Below are 16,997 nucleotides of genomic sequence, written 5' to 3'. Positions count from 1 at the left end.
CGTGAAGGGAGGCACTAACTGTGAACGTGCGCTCCATGTGGGACCAGTGGGCCAGTATAGACCAGGCGATGCCGTGACCTCCCCACCAGGGGAGTCAGAAAATCCAAATCCGACCTTCTGACACTGCCCGTGTGGGTGGCCTGGGAGAGTCACTGAGCCTCTCCATTCTCTCCTCTGGCGGAGAAGACTTCTCCCCGCCCCGGGTTCTCAGGCGTCCCCTCAGGAGGAAATGATGTGTGTGTGTGCGCGTGTGTGTGTGCGCTTGTGCCTGCCAGGGTGCAGCGTGCACTCCCCTGCAGCTCAGGATTCCAGGGGCAGCAGCCGTGTGAGTAACACACACCTGGGGACAAAGCAGCCACCGCCTGATTTGGCCGTCCCCCTTTGCGGGCCCTCAACTTGCGGGGCAGAAGCCATCTGTGCACATGCCCCACGTGCAGAAATCACTTCAAGGCTCATAGGAGAAATCTCACATTTAATTCTGAGAAAGTGTAAAGTGGCATCTACATAAATGAACATGCTTCTGAGTGAAAATATAACAGCTGCTAGCCCAAACTTCTCTTAAACAATAAACTGCATTTTCTTTACTATTCCTAAACCATCCACCATGCCATAGATAACCAAGAGCCCAGATCCTGGATGAATACATTGCTATCTTCAATATACAGAATATTTACTGTCTTTGGGTGGGAATTCCCACACACACACACCTTTCTGTTGTTTAACAAAACTCATGTCTCACGGCCAGAAAATGTTATCAAATTTTACATCTTTAACGTGCAGGAGCCTTAAGGAGTCGACGGGAAGCTTCAGACTGCGTCTCTTCAGCTGCGTCTCTAATCCTCTAAACTACTGCGGGACCCCCAGACGCCTGATTCTTATCTAATGGGAGATCAACCCAGGACTCACACCTGGTCATCCTCCTCTTTCCCCAGATGCTGCACTACACTCCAACACCCTCCTTTCATGTTCCCGAGAGTGGAGGCCAAGTAGTGGGTGTGCACTGAGGAGGATATGGGTACAAAGCACGGCCGAGCCACTAAACGTTCCTTAACCCCGCAAACTGAGCATTCAGGGGAAACTGGACTGTGGCTCTTGAAACTGTCATCGATCACACAACAAGATAAACCATTTTCTGCCCATTAATGTTTCTGGTCTTCAGCCCCAGATACTGGCGGCCGGTCTTCACTGGCTGCCCATACAGCATGTCGACGAAGAACTCGGGTTCATCTTTGGCCTCAGATTGGCAGGGCAGAAAGCTAAACATATGTCTTAGCCTGTGACACAGATAGGTCATTGCTTCCGCTTCATCTGATGGTTCCTCAAACACGGGCTGCTTCATTTCCTCGTAGGCAGACAAGATCACTGCCTGAAATAAGTTGATCAATATGCAGATCATCACCAGCAGAAAAGACGAGAGGAACAGGACCCCGAGAACCTTGTTATGGGAAAATTCAGTGTTCTGAAAAGCTGAAACACAATAGGAGAATATTGTCTGAGTGGCATGAATGAAGTTACAGTAGTTCCATTCATGCTGACCGAATACCAGGTAGCCGAAGGCCACATACACAAAGAAATACACGGACACCACTAAGGCCATGTGGCAGATGCCAGGAAGGGCAGTCTGGATGGCCCTCTGAGCCAGACGCACATCATAGAAGATTCTGGAATACCTGAGGGTCTTCAAAATTGTCAGAAATAACAGGAAACCCAAAATTATCCTCATGATGTGATCGACTTGAGAAATTGCATGAAAGGGAATGAAATCCTCAGTGTTCGACAAGTAAAACTGAGTTATGCTACTGGCTAAGAAGTGTTTCCTGAGGAAGAACACAATTAACACAGCAAATATGCATTTTAAAGCAAAGTTGAGCAAATTATACACACTTGTCACGTAGGCAGCCCTTTCCTGCATAATGATGTAGCCCTCATCGGCAATGTAGGCTACCAAAAAAATGAGGATGGCCACATACAGGTAGATTTCTGCTGAGGTTTTTCTGTTGAAAACAGCAAGTGAGAAAGAGTGCACAGATATGCTTGTGTTTACAACTCCTAACTGAGAAACCTCAAATATGACTGAAATGGTACAGAACAGGTTTACGTCTGGATTAAAAGTTGTCAGCTCCAGAATCACAGCCCATGTCTTCTCATCAAGCCAATTGCTTCTCTGGAGTTCCTCGAGCCTCAATGTGGAATTAAACTGCTGCTGTTCTGGAAAAAAATAGAATGCGTATCCTCCTGATCCATAGGTATGTAAAAGTCCATAGGAAAAATACACCCATTTCTTTTCTGGAGGCTTATAAGTAAACCCTTTGGCATTCTTGTCGATAGCCCGCTTTTTAACTTTATTCCAAAGGCTAGAATAGTTTTCTGTGTCTTCTGGATCGGTGCCATATTCGGGATGACAATGAATTTCTCCTGCCATGCTGGTTTGCACAAAGTTTTTGGCAGGCAGACAAGTTTTTTTACCAGGTTTTGCCCTCACCTGCCTCATCAGTGGAAGGCCGAGGATTTTAGAAGAGCTGTCAGGAAGAAACGTGGGGTTCAGGTCATTGTGCAACAAAGGCGGCGGCACACTGTTCAGCCACCGATAGATGTCTTCCAGCTTGGTCACCGTAGCAAGGTCCACGGAGAACTGGTCACGAATGAACTGATTATAGTAAAAGCTGTCAGTGTGGTGTAGAAGGGCGACAAGCCTCAACAGAAGGGCTAGGAAGATAAAATGAGTTAGAATGTAACTCAGGAAGAGCAAAGCTCTTCTCTTGAGCCTCTTCTTTCTCTGGAATATTCTGATTTCGTCCTCTGTGAGGGGTTGGTACATCCTCGTGCCTCGGATTTGGGTGATGCGCTGATGGAGCTTGCGCCTCTCATCGGGCTGCATGCTCACGTTGTGCAGCTTGATCTCACTGTAACGATACTTGCTTACCCACGAAAGGTTTTTACAGTACTTAAGCTTACCTGTTCTGAAGCCTGACAAGAGGATAATTTTAGATGGCTGCACCAGAAAAACTGACTGACAGAATGAACAAAATGATGCAAAGAGCCACTCTGTTGACTTTTCATAGCCATAAGTCAGTCCATAAAATATAATGAAGAATGAGGATATGCTACAAGTGGCAAAAATCAGGAACCAGGCTATATAAACACACCACCAAGGCAGAACAATCCTGGGCTTTTCGACAGGTGTAGGATCCTCCTGGGAAGCGGGCTCTGCAGGAGGAACATCTTGACTGTTGTTCACGTTTGCATTACTGGCATTTATATTGGTTCTGTGGAGATGTGAGACCTTGCTTCCTGCTTTCTTACGCTGGTGCCCTCTTTTAGAGGTTGCCTTGACAGAAGCCTTAGGAAGTCTAGTCTTTTTCCTAGATGGAAGCTTTTCAGCCTCCTGGGCGTGTGGCTCAGCAGTTTCGTGAGCATGCCACTTTTCCAAACGTTCTTCCCAGTACCCACTTTCTTCTGACATCAAGGGATGCTCCTGAGGAGCCACCTCATCTAGAGTCGCTTGAGGTTTCTTCTGGGAACAGGTGAACAGAAATGTGATCATTACTTGCACAGGGAGGGTAATTAAGACACTTTCCATTCCTATCATCATTGATCTGATATATTGCCCCCCTTCTGCCTTGGTTTTTTGTTTATTTAGATTAAAGAACATAATGTTACACATCAGGGAGGACAGCAACATTGCTAAACAACAAGACAGTCTCTGGAGCCTAGTGAATGGTTTAGGGATGACACCAGAAAAAACAGAGAACCATGGGTGATTCATCCCCAGCTTATAACCGGTGTCTATCAGGAAAAAGTCCATTCTGCTTAGAGGCTCATCTGGGTGCGTAACATGAAAGGTTCTGTCCACAGAGGTGTCAACAGAAAGCCATTCCCGGCAGACGAACAGCCAGATTTGTCTGCTAAGCAGATTTTCCACCTTGATTCTACTTAAATACCAACTGGGGTCTCTGCCCTCGTTGTTGTGCCACACACGAATGGAATGGATGTCTCCCAAGTCACTTTTTGTCGTCAGGAGGAAAGGGTTGATGCTTCCTCGGTAGAGAGTTGTAAAATTCGGGTGGGTTAAACAATGCATATCACTGGTACGCTCTGTCCCCATCAGTTGGACAAAGACATTGGCCCTGGTCCCAGACCCACAACGGCTTCCGGTAAAAAGAGTGACTACGTAACATACATTATCATAAGGATCATTATCAGGTAAAACTATCACCTGTTCCCGAAGAAGTGGGTCCATTTCATCTCTGTGCAAGGCCCAGAAAGCTAGGACTATGTATACGAGCATAATGAAAACGACAACCAAAAGGGTCACAGGGTTGTGGACAACGTTCTTGATGACCTCTACCCGTAGATCCACAGGATTCGGGACCACAATCACCTTGGCCGTCAAATAGTGGGTGCGCAGGTGAACGTTGGCTAGCTTTATTGCATCCAGCTGCCGCTTGGCCCTCCCTGTGTGCTTGCAGATACAGTGCACTTTGTGCCAGGTGGTCTTCTCTCCAAGAACGCAGGTATCTTCTCTCCAATCACTCTGAATCCCATTCATGTACAAGCAGTTTACGCTGAAGAGAGAAATTCTCACTAGCTTGTCACTGGGCTCCATGACAAAACGAGGTGCCTGCAGAAGAATGGTTATGGCACACTCAGATGAGCCGCTTCGCTGAGCTATGACTTGCAGCAGGGCTGGTGGAAGGCAAACCACGCGGGCCTCCTTCACCATACAGGCCGGGTCAAACAGGTCACTCTGGTTGGCAATTGGAGGGAGGTCATGCGGCACGAGGAAGGCGGCGACCAGAGCAGTGGGGGTGATCTGACCGCCAGCATACACCAACACTGTGAACAACACAGTCACCTCTGTCACAATGTGAACCAACACCTCTTTCACTGCTCCGCTGTCCACTTCAAAACGAAATGCCCCTGTTGTCTTTTTCAGCCACCCATCAACCAACGAGTCACTGCTGGGTCCCACTGTGAGATTAAAGGCCGCAAAGCTCAAGTTTTTTCTGACGAGGTACACTTCCGATACATCAGGTGTGATCTCTACCACGTCACCGTTAGCTGCAGCTCCTGTCATTCTGAATCCAACCACCTCTGTCAAAACGTTTGCGGGGTAATTTAACCAAGGAAAAGGGTCCTCTTCAAACTCACAAAACATTGTGGAAACTGGAGCATTTGCAGGCAAACTAGGAACGCTGCTCACATTCAGTGTGGGATGGAAACAATTTCGACAGTCTTTCTCATTGCTGAAGACCTTGCTAACATCCCACTTTTCAGTTTTCTCGAGATACATGTTAAAGCCGGAGCCCCTTATCACAGTGCTTTTGTTCCCCGGCACTTTACCAGCCAATACTGTTTCTGCTAGAGATTCTACTATATAGAAAGGATCTTCAGCAACTTCGTGACGAGCAGTCACTTTTAGGATATTAGAAAAACTTGTTGATATTCCCGTGCTCAAGATTTCTATTTGTTCAGAGCGAAAGTGTTTATCTTTTTGTTGATACCGTCGTAGGGCTTGACTTGCTTGCCAGAGCCTGACCGTGGCAAGTTTCTGAGCAACTCGAGTGAATTCAGAGGCTCCCTGGGTTAATTTCGTTATAGTTGTGACTACCTGGCTAATTTCCTCCAAAGTGCTTACAGGAAGCAGGAAGGACTGATTGACGAGGTGTTCCTGGAGTTTGGCTCTGTCAGCTTGCAGAGTTACTTCGGTTTTCATGCTATTCAAAATGGAAGCTGCTATATACATTAAATAACCTGCAGCTAAAAAATCCTGCTTTTGAAGCAAGGTCGACAGTGATGAATTGGGTCCCATGGTGGCATTGTGTAACTGATGCAGCACAGCCTCTGACGAGTATTTATTAGTAGGAGGCTCTACAGTGGCGTACGAAGTCGCCTGAGAAAAAGCTCCTAGATAGTCATATACCTGAGCATGTATCTTCACGCCATGGCGAGCAGTCAACCCACCAACAGGAAGAAAGGAAGGAGGTGATGTGGGACTATTTCCCAAATACAGGATGGCCCCAAAGGTGTTCTCTTTTAAAGAACTGATTTCACCCAAACCATGCAAATCAGAAACTATTATTTTATATGTAAGAGGCATGTTCTTATCCTTAAAATTACGGCACTGGACAACAAACTTAGTAAAAAATGCAATTCCTTTAGCTGGGTTAATTTCACATTCTCCGATTTCAGGGACGTGGTTAATAATAAAGGAATGCCTGAACGACAAGTTTGCTCCACTCCAAGTTGCTACAGATAGAGAAATCCAAAACTTAGCTTCAGAGAAATGCTTAAAAGCAAACGCTTTTACAGACAAATAAGCACCATTTCTCCCTGTCGTCGTTTGCCCCGTCCAATCAAATGGCATCTCGTCACCTGAAGACAACAGAATTGACCATTTATAGGAATCACGGTTTCTTGCACAATTTATGCAGTCTAGAAACAAAGAAAATCTATCTGATACAACTAAAACCGTATCACAATTTTCAATACATGAAATGTCTGCTATAGGTGTCGGTCCTTGGAGCACATGTACCCTTCTATCAGCAAATGCTGTTCGGTCATTCTTCTGGACCACCATTCTGAAAAAATACACATGGCCACCTCTAAGGGTTTCTGGCAGAAGTGTTAGTACAGGGCCAGAGGCCCATGTCCACTTCAGATCAGCCTGCTCTGGGAGACAAACGTCCTTGCTCATCACTGTTATTCTATCTGTATGGTAGTTTTTTGGATTGGTGGTACAGTACCAAGAAAACTGGAGGCCTTCTGAAGGGTTGTTTGCATCTGGATCAGAGGACGTTGTTCCATTCAGAACCAGCCCATCTGTGAAATCAACTGTTATGTTGGACTTCCCAAGAATAACCGCCTTCAGGAAACTCTTAACAATGGCAACATAGATAGAATCTGAACCTCGTAAGGTACGCTTGATGGGATCCGATACATTGATGGACAATGTGAAATTAAACACATATACCCCCAAAGATAACGAATTCTGGGGGATATGTATCGTTGTTGGAGGTCTCCCTAATGGGAGTTGTGGTGCATCCAAAGGGTGAGGCCAGTCTGGTTCATCATATACAGAAGGCACAGAGTAGACTCTCCAGCGCCGAGAAATGGACAGGGCCAACAGGCAGTCAAACGCCTCGGTGACATTGATGGTGGCTTCCATCTTCCTGGTCAATCTCAAGGGAGACCCTTCCTCATCCGTATTGATGATCTTTACCTGTTGGATAACGCAGGGCACCTGTGGTGACATCTGGCAGGACACGGAAGACTCCATGTCTTGGGAACTGTTTGAGTTGACAGCTTTTAAAACGACACGGGTGGGCCCATCTGTAGGACATTTGGTTTGGGCCACGAAGCCCACGTAGGGCTGAGGCTCTCCGGGCAGAACGGAACGGGGCGACACGTGGGAGGAGGCGGCGGCGGCCACTCCGGGCTCCACGGGCCAGAGATAGAACGTCCACTGCAGTCGCCCAGGTGAGCGCAGCCGGGGGGTGACCCACAGCAGGGCCAGCCGGCGCCCGGCGGCTGACAGGTACAGGTCCACGTGGGTGGGCGCGCTGGCGCTGCGGGCAGCTCTGCCGGCTCGGAGCAGGACGTGTACGCGGAGGCAGGCCCGGCGCGGCCACCGCGCGGGGCCGCCAGGGAGGCAGAGGCTGCGGCCGCCGCTCAAGACCACGCCGCCCCCAGGGGCCACGCGGGGCCGCAGGCGGAGGCGGTCGCCGCGCCCCCCGAGGCCCGGGGCGCCCCTGAAGGAGGGCGGCGCGGCCGCCTCGCCCCGCGCCGGGATGCGGGCCCGGGCCTCGGGCGGGGGGCGGCGGGCCTCGGCGGGGCTCAGGCCGCGAAGGCCGCCGGGCAGCGAGGCGGGCGCCCCGGGGACGGCGGCCCGCACCCCGCGAGCAGCCCGGGGCGCAGGGAGGCGGCCGAGGCCGAGGCCGAGGCCCAGGCCCAGGCCCAGGCCCAGGAGGAGGAGCGCGGGTCCCGGCCGCATGATGCCCACCGCCCTGGGGAAACGGGGAGGCGCTGCGGGGGCGGGCCAACGGCCGCGGGGCGCGGGGCGCGGGGCGCGGGGGTCACGGGGGCCGCGGGGCTCTCTGAAGCCGCGAGTGGGGCCCCTTCCCGCGCCTGTGTGGGCGGCTGGTCCGGGAGGGCTGGTAGGATGAATGCGGCCCAGTGTCCTGAACCTGCGAGGAGGCCCCTTAGCAGGAATCCCCCTCCTGGGGACAGCTGGCCTCAAAACGGTGGAATCAGGCGGGACTCTGAGCAACCTGAGCGCCCGGGGAGGTCTGACTTCGGGTTTCTTCTTTTGCTTTTCTTTTTAAACTTTCTTAAGGTGAAACCTTGAGTCACTGAATTTAGATTTTCTTCTTATCTAATGGAACCACTTATTGCTGTAAGTTTCCCTCCAAACACTGCTTACCTAGGTGCCACGTATTTGTCCTATCTTTATCATTCAGTTAAAAATGTTTTTTTTTTTTTTAAGATTTTTTTTTATTTTTTCCTTTTTCTCCCCAAAGCGCCCCGGTACATAGTTGTGTATTCTTCGTTGTGGGTTCTTCTAGTTGTGGCATGTGGGACGCTGCCCCAGCGCGGTCCGACGAGCAGTGCCATGTCCGCGCCCAGGATTCGAACCAACGAAACACTGGGCCGCCTGCAGCGGAGCGCGCGAACCCAACCACTCGGCCACGGGGCCAGCCCCAGGTAAAAATGTTTTTTAGGGGCTGGCCTGGTGGCGCAGCGGTTTAGTGCGCCCCTTCTGCTTCGGTGGTCTGGGGTTCGCCGGCCTGGATCCCAGGTGCGGACATGGCACTGCTTGGCACACCATGCTGTGGTAGGCGTTGCACGTATAAAGTAGAGGAAGATGGGCATGGATGTGAGCTCAGGGCCAGTCTTCCTCAGCAAAAAAGAGGAGGATTGGCAGCAGTTAGCTCAGGGCTAATCTTCCTCAAAAAAAAAAACAAAACATATATATATATATATTTTAATTTCCCCTATTTTAGTTGTGACCCATGAATTAGTTTAACATGGATTGTTTAATTTCCAGATATTTGCAGTTTCTGTGAAAATCTTACGGTTATTGATTTCTAATTTGATTTTGTTGTAGTCAGAGAATACATTCTGTATGATTTTTATGCCTTTAAATTTATTGAGACTTGTTTGAAAGCCCACTGTGTGGTCTGTCTTGATGGATGTTCCCCCTGCACTTAAGAAGAATGTATATTCTACTGTTGTTGGGGGGGGGGTGTTCTATACATGTTAATTAGATCAAGATGGTCGGTTCTCTTGCTTAGATTTTCTGTGTCTTCTCTGAATTTTTGTCCAGTTTTTCTGTCAGTTGCTGAGATAGGACGTTAATCTCTCCTACCATGACTGTAGAATTGTCTATTTCATTCTTTAATTCTGTCCATTTTTGCTTTTGTGTATTTTGGGGCTCTATTTATTAGGTGTATACACATTTGTGGTTATGTCTTTCTGATGAGTTGCTCCTTTTACCGTTATGACATATCTCTCTTTATCTTTGGTAATAATCTTTCTTTTGAACTCTTTTTCTACCTGTTACTAAATTAGGCAGGGGCCGGCCCGGTGGCGCAGTGGTTAAGTACCCACATTCTGCTTCTCGGCAGCCCGGGTTTCGTCGGTTCGGATCCTGGGTGCGGACATGGCACCGCTTGCAAGAGCCATGCTGTGGTAGGCGTCCCATGTATAAAGTAGAGGAAGATGGGCATGGATGTTACGTCAGGGCCTGTCTTCCTCAGCAAAAAGAGGAGGATTGACAGTAGTTAGCTGAGGGCTAAACTTCCTCAAAAATAAATAAATAAATACATAAATAAATTAGGCACATTGCATCTCAATAAAACTGGAAAAAATAAAATAGCCACACTAGGCTTGTGCATACTGTTTAAATGGCATATCTTTTTTCATTCATTTACTTTCAACTTATTCATGTCTTTATATTTAAAATGGTCTTTCATAGGCAACGTTTAATAGGGTTTTATTTTTTTATCCACTCAGTCAGTCTCTGCCTTTTAATTGAAATACTAGACCATCAACATTTAATGTGATTACTATCACCATTTAATATAATTATTGATATGGTTGGATTTAGGTCTACCACTTTATTATTCATTTTTTTATTATCCCCTCTTGACTTTTTTCTTTCGTTCCTTGTTAATTCGTTTAGCATTAGTCATTCCACACCCATTTCTTGAGCACCTGCTGCGTGCCAGGCATTTTTCTAGGCATTAGCCCTCATCCCATTTCTCATGGAGCGTCCGTTATAATGGGGATGAGAAACAAGCAAAAATAACCAAGGCATGTGTGATTTCAGATGTGCTAAGTGGTGTGAAGAAAAATAGCTAAGAGATCAGGATTGAGAATGACATAGGGTAGTCCGGGAAGGCCTCTCTGAGGAGGAGCCATCTGAGCCAGCAGACCTGCATGAAATGAGGGAGCAAGCCTCATAAAGAGCTAGGGAGTAGCATTTCCAGCAGGGGGAACTGTGAGCGCAGAGGCATGGAGGCGGAGAGACAGAGGTTAGTAGTGTGGCTGGAGTGAGCAGGAAGGAGAGCGAGTGGTAGGAGACGTAGGTGGAGAGATGGTCGGAGACCAGAGCATGCAGGGTCTTGAGGGTGTGGGCACATATCTGAATTTTATCTCAAATTCAAATGGGTTCAAATTCAAAAATGGGATGGGAAGCCTTTGGAGGGTTTTAAGCAGGGAAGGGCTCTGGTCTGAGTTCCTTGGAAGCATCATTCTGCTGTGCGGGGAAACAGATTGTAGGCGGGCAGAAGTGAAAGAAGGAAGGCCAATTATGAGGGGTAGAAGCCAATTAGGGGGAGTCCAGTGAAATCAAAGGGCCAGGCCTAGATGCTGGAAGAGCAACTGCTATGTGCGTGAGCTGATCCCGACTTGGTTAGGGTTTGTGATGGTGGAGGCGGCGAGCGGTGGGGAATTCAGAAAACACAGCACTTGTTAACGGATTGGATGTCAGCAGGACTGGCTACATGATTTTCAGGGCCCTGTGAAAAATGAAAATGCAGGGCCTTTGTTCAAAAATTGTTAGGAATTTCAAGGTGGTGACAGCAGAGCTTTAAAGCAAGCACAGGGCCCTTCTAAGTGTGAGGCCCTGTACGACTGCCCAGGTTGCACGCACAATAAACTGGCCCTGGATGTTAGATGTGAGTGAAAAAGAACAAACAAGGGTGACTCCACTCCTAGTTTGATCATGTTGTGCCTGTTACATCCCAACCAGAGCTACCCAAGAAGGGACTGAGGTTGGACCACAGAAAACTGCTGCTTTGAAGGCCAAACAGTCAAATCTCAGCAGTTTCCTGTGGGACACCTGATCTAAGTCTGGTATTAGAAGGGTTATGGACTAAGTGTGTGCCCCCCCCAAATTCATGTGGTGGAACCCTAATCACTAATATGATGGTATTTGGAGGTGGGGCCTTTGGGAGGTAATTAGGGTTAGATGAGGTCATGAGGTTGGAGCCCTCAGGATGAGATCAGTGGCTTTATAAGAAGAGAAACAGACAGGTCTCTCTGTCTCTCTGTCTCTCTGTCTCTCTCTCTCCCCCCTCCCTCTCCCTTCCCTCCCTCCCTCTGCCTCCTTCTCCCTCCTTCCTGGGTTCACATACCAGGGAAAGGCCCGAAAGGCCATGTGAGGATGTTATGAGAAGGAGGCTATCTGCAAGCCAGAAAGAGGGCCCTTACCAACAATCTACCATGCTGGCCCCCTGATCTTGGACTTCTACCCTCCAGAACTACGAGAAATAAACGTCTGTTGTTTAAGCTGCCCAGTCTATGGTATTTTGTTACAGCAGCCTGAGCAGATTAAGACAGTGGGAGAGGTCAGGGCTGAAGACTCAGCGGTCATATAGGGAGAAGGCACACATGGAGAAGTGAACGGACCCTAGAGTCCTCCAGTATTTAAAGGCCAGGCCAAGGAGGAGCCAGAGAAGGAGCGGCAGTGGGGTGGAGAGAGCCAAGAGGCTGTGGTGTCCTGGGAGCCACAGGAAGAGGGCGTTTGAGAAAGGGCATGGCCAGCTGTTGTCAGGTGCAGCCGAGGGTGAGGAAGGTGAGGTGGGAGAGGTGGCCACTGGGTTTGGGAACAGGAGGTCATCCTGGATAAGAGCTGTGTCAGTGGCGTGGTGGGGACAGCCACATACAACTCTGGGCAAGTTTTGCTGACATGGTAGAGCAGAGACGTGGGACCGTCGGCAGAAGGGAGTGTGAGGGGTGATTATAAAACATCTAAGACGTACAAAATCTATAGGGAATAATAACACCCACGTGCCCACATCCCAGCCAAAGAAAGAAAACAATCCCGGTACAGTTGACGGCCTCAGTGCACCCTCCAAGAGAGAATCCCCAGCACCCTCCCGAGGCATCCATCCACCTAGGTTTAGTTGTTATTATTCTCACGTTTCTTTACTGTTTCCGTTGGAACCAACCCCTGAGCAATATATTGTTTTGCATGTTACCAAACTTTAAATAGTGCGATTGTGCTGCAAGTGTCCTTCTAAGGACTGGAGTGAGCATCACTCGGTTCTGCTTACGTAGCTTTGGTTCATTCCCTTTCACAACTGCCTGGTCGTCTGTTGAGGGAATAGACTCGAGTTTATCTATTCTGCTGACGGCCGTCAAGGTTGCTTTCTATGTTCTTCTATTATAAATAATGTTGCTAAGCACCTCGGGCTTGTCCCCTCATGAATGTAACCAGAATGTTAGGTACGCAGATCTCAAACTTTAGGAAAACACATTTATGTCTCCTCTTCCTGCCCCCTGCTCCTTCAAACTCACTGTGTGAGCTAGTTTTTCCCTATGCCTTGGATACAAGTTCTCCGTTCACTTTTAGTTTAAAAAAAAATTGTTTTTCTCAGAAATTAAAAGGTTTGGGTCCACGGAAAGGTCAACACTCTAACATCGTTGTATGTTAAACATCTCCCCTCCCCAGCGCTGGCCTGTGCCTCTCGCCCTAGACTGCCTCTGACCGCCAGGGGGAACTGAAGGGGCCCAAAGGCTGGCTCCTGCGTCGTGGCTGGTGCCCGGCTGCAGGCCTGTGCGCATGCTGGGCTCCTCAGAGGGCCCTTCCTCACCGCGGGCCTCTCACCTGGTCCCTCACTTAGGCAGGGTCGCCCCAACATCCTTCAGCCCCAAGTCTGTGGATTTTTGACCCATGCCATACAAGACCCCCACTCTTCCGGTCTTGGGTAAAGGCCCCTCTTTCCCCCCAACAAGGGCACACTCAGGCCAGAGGCAACGCAGGCACCCTTTGCTCTGACCAGCCGGGAGTGTGGCCTTCCCCACTGCAGTCCCTGCCCCCACTCACTGACCAGAGGTACTGCCACCAGCCCACACCAGCTTTTGGGCCCCAGGGCCTCCAGGGGCACAGCTCAAGGGGCCTCCAGGATGGCCCTAACACTTGCGGGGGGGGGGGGGGGGCGGGGAATGCCATATCCTGTGTTTTGGTCTCCAAAGGCACTCTCCCACCCACCTCTTCAACATCCACCCTGGATCAGGTGCAGGACAAGGCTCACCCAAAGGCCCTTCGAGGGGGACTGGCCTGCCCCTCCTCCTCTGCTGGGCAGGGTGGGAGGCTTCCTCGCCACCCTCAATGTTGTTCTTGGCCTTTGGGGCTTCCTGGTCATGCTGGGGTGTGTCAACGAAAATAATCCATAACCAATCTATAAATGAAAATTTGGGAGAGTTTATTCTAAGCTGAAATCTGAGGACCATGGCCCGGGGCCTTTCTTCCCAAAAGAAGAAGGGGCACCAAGGAAGAGGGGTGCACAGGTTATATACCCCCAAACAGGATACTTCACACAGGATTAAAATGTCCTTTTACAATAGTCGCGAGACTGCTCTGTTGGCACAGCGATTGATGGAAATAGCAGGTAGGTCTGCTGTCTCGGTGAACACAGCAGGATGGCAGGTCTGTTGTCTCCAGCTGAGTGGTCACAGGTGAGCACCGCAATCAGTTCCTAGCCTAAGGAAAGATGCTTAATCTTTAAGGAGATGCCAACGTTGGGAGGGGGAGGGAAGTTGCACCTTTATCTCAAGGGCCTTTGTTCTGGCCATAGGGAATGTTTTAAAGCAGATATACAATATGTACTCAACAGCCACAGTCAGGCCCTTTTGGAAAAAACAAAGTCAGGCCGAATTAGGTTTATACCAAATGGCTTCCTCATATACTCCAATATATCCTATTGCTTGCTATTTTTATTTGTCAGGTGCAATGTTGGAGCCTGGGGATCTGATTATTTTCACTTACCAGCCACATACTACCAGATTCTTCTTCACAGTGTGGCACCAGTTTACAGTGGACTCGGGGAGAGGGGGGGACACAGGGGTGGGAGGAAGAGAGGCACTCACCTCAGGCACAAAATTTAATGGTGGAGATGCCAAAAACCTCAGTAATCAGGACAAATAATATTTTTATATTGAGGTAAAGTTCACTTAAAAGTAACCGTTTTAAAGTACCATTCAGTGGCATTAAGCGCATTTGCGATGTTGTGCACCCATCACCTCTGTGTAGGTCCAAAACATCTTCATCGCTCTGAAAGGAAACCTGCACCCATAAGCAGTCACTCCCCATTCCTACCTCCCCTTGGCCCCTGACAGCTAGGAGTCTCCTTTCTGTCTCTCTGGATTTGCCGGTCCTGGACACTTCATGGAAATGGAGCCGCACCATGCGTGACCCTTGTGTCTGCTTCTTTCATTTAGCACGTTTTGGAGGTCCCTCCGTGTTGTAGCACGGATCAGTTCTTCACTCCTTTTTAGAGTTGAGTAATATTCCATTATATGGCTATACACCACATTTTGTTTATCCATTCATCTGTTGATGGACATTTGGGTTGTTTCCACCTTTTGTGAATTGTGAATAGCATTGCTATGAACATTTGTGTACAAGGTTTTGCTTGAATACCTGTTTTCAAATCTTTTGGGTATATACCTGGGAGTGGAATTGCTGAATCATTCCATGTTTAAGTTTTTGAGGAATCACCTACCTATTCTCCATAGCAGCTGCACCATTTTGCATTTCTACCAGCAATGTATGAAGGTGCAATTTCTCCACGTCCCTGTCAACACTTGTTTTCCTTTTTAATTCTAGCCTACCTGCCACCCTGTCAACACTTGTTTTCCTTTTTAATTCTAGCCAACCTGCCACCCCCTAATTGCCCTGAGGAACTCAAGGGTGGGTTCAAAATCCTTTAATTCTTTTTCCAGATGGATAGTTTTTTTTCCTTTTGTTCTGTTAAGGAGATGCAATCACCAACCACCCTGAACCACACCCAGCCCACAGGAGCTCTGCCTATGACCGTTGCCTTACTTTTAACGCTGTCTCTCCAGGAAGAGCTTAGGCCTTATTGCCATCACCTGCAGTGTGTGTGGAAGCATGTTTTCCAGCTGAGCCTGCGCAAGCCAATACCCACTTCTCCCTTTTGAATAGTCATTCCCTGTCCGAAATAAATGTCCCTGCTTCCCTTTGTTCGGGGATGCCATGACTCTGGAAATGATTCCGCATGGCCTCCTATTTGCTGCAAATGTACCCTACTTTGTGTGATGACTACTTCTGGTCAAGAGTCAGACTCTGACCGTGCCAGGATCCGAACACACTTTTGGTTCTATAACACTCCTACTCCGTGTGAAGTGGTATCTCATTGTGGTTTTGATTTGCACTTCCTTGATGGCTAATGACACTGAGCATCTTTTCAAGTTTTAATTGGCCATTCGTGTATCTTCTTTGGCGAAATGTCTAATCACATCCTTTAGTCAGTTTTAAATGGGGCTGTTTGTTGTTTTGCTGTTGAGTTGTAAGAGTTTTTTATGCATTCTGGATACCAGAGTCGTACCCAATACACAATAGCCAAATATGTGCAGATATTTTCTCCCATTCTGTTTGTCTTTTCACTTTCTTGATAGTGTCCTTTGATGCAGAGAAGTTTTTAATTTTGATGAAATACAATATTTCTATGTCTTCTTGTGTTATTTGTCCTTTTGGTGTGACAAATAAAAATGCCAAGCAATAGGATATTGAAGTATATGAGGAAGCCATTTGGTGTAAACCTAATTCAGCCTGACCTTGTTTTTCCAAAAGGGCCTGACCACGGCGGTTGAGCATGCATTGTATATCTGCTTTAGATATTCCCTATGGCAAGAGCAAAGGCCCTTGAGATAAAGGTGCAACTTCCTTCTCCCTCCCAACGTTGGCATTTACTTAAGGATTAAGCATCATTCTTTAGGCTGGGAACTGATTGCTGCAGGCTAGGAACTGATTGCTGCGCTCACCTGTGACCGCCCAGCTCAAGACAATAAACTTGCCTCCTGCTACGCCTGCCGAGATAGCAGACCCACTACCTGCTGTGTCCATCAAGCCTTGTGCCTACAGGGCAATCTTGTGACTATTGTGGGAGAGACATTTCAGTCATATGTAAAATATCCTGTTTGGGGGTATACAACTACTCTGTATACCTCACTTCTTCGGTGCCCTTTCTTCCTTGGGGAAGAAAGGCCCTGGGCCATGGTCCTCACATTTTAGCTCAGAATAAACTCTCCCAAATTTTCATTTATAGATTGGTTATGGATTATTTTCATCGACAGGTGTCATATCTAAGAAACCACTACCAAATCCAACATCACGTGAAGATTTACCCCCAGGTTTTCTTCTAAGAGTTTTATAGCTTCATCTCTTACATAATGATGAGGATTATTTTAGGCTAGTTACTTTTAAAAACTGCAGATGAGAAGGAGGCTCTGAGGAGTGGAATTTGCTTGCCCTTTGATGAGAGACATTTGCATTTGTGAAGGAAGTCTCCATCTGTGGGAGTGTCTCTGTCTCTGCACCAGGAGGAAGGGGGGATAACCTTATTTGTAGAAACTCTTAATGGGGACGGCAAAGACTTAATTCTTGTTTATTGTGCTTGTCTGGTAACCTCATGTAGCTGACACCCCCCACCACCAACATCCTCCTTTGTCTTTAGCTGAAGATAGTA

At 48.2% G+C, this 16,997-nt stretch overlaps 1 protein-coding gene across 1 annotated transcript; it reads right to left on the bottom strand.

Moving 5' to 3' along the window:
• Positions 1 to 1,108: 1,108 nt before the first annotated feature.
• PKDREJ (polycystin family receptor for egg jelly) lies at positions 1,109 to 7,993 on the bottom strand. Its single transcript, XM_070508509.1, has 2 exons — positions 7,858 to 7,993; positions 1,109 to 7,755 (listed from the first exon to the last, which is right to left on the bottom strand). The coding sequence occupies exons 1-2, from the start codon at positions 7,991 to 7,993 to the stop codon at positions 1,109 to 1,111; spliced, it is 6,783 nt and encodes a 2,260-aa protein (XP_070364610.1).
• Between the last annotated feature and the right edge of the window lie 9,004 nt (positions 7,994 to 16,997).

The sequence above is a fragment of the Equus asinus genome, chromosome 4 (assembly GCF_041296235.1).
Source record: "Equus asinus isolate D_3611 breed Donkey chromosome 4, EquAss-T2T_v2, whole genome shotgun sequence".
Lineage (NCBI taxonomy): Eukaryota > Metazoa > Chordata > Mammalia > Perissodactyla > Equidae > Equus > Equus asinus.
Note: the sequence above shows the minus strand (reverse complement) of the source record. Positions and strands in the feature narration are given on the sequence as shown.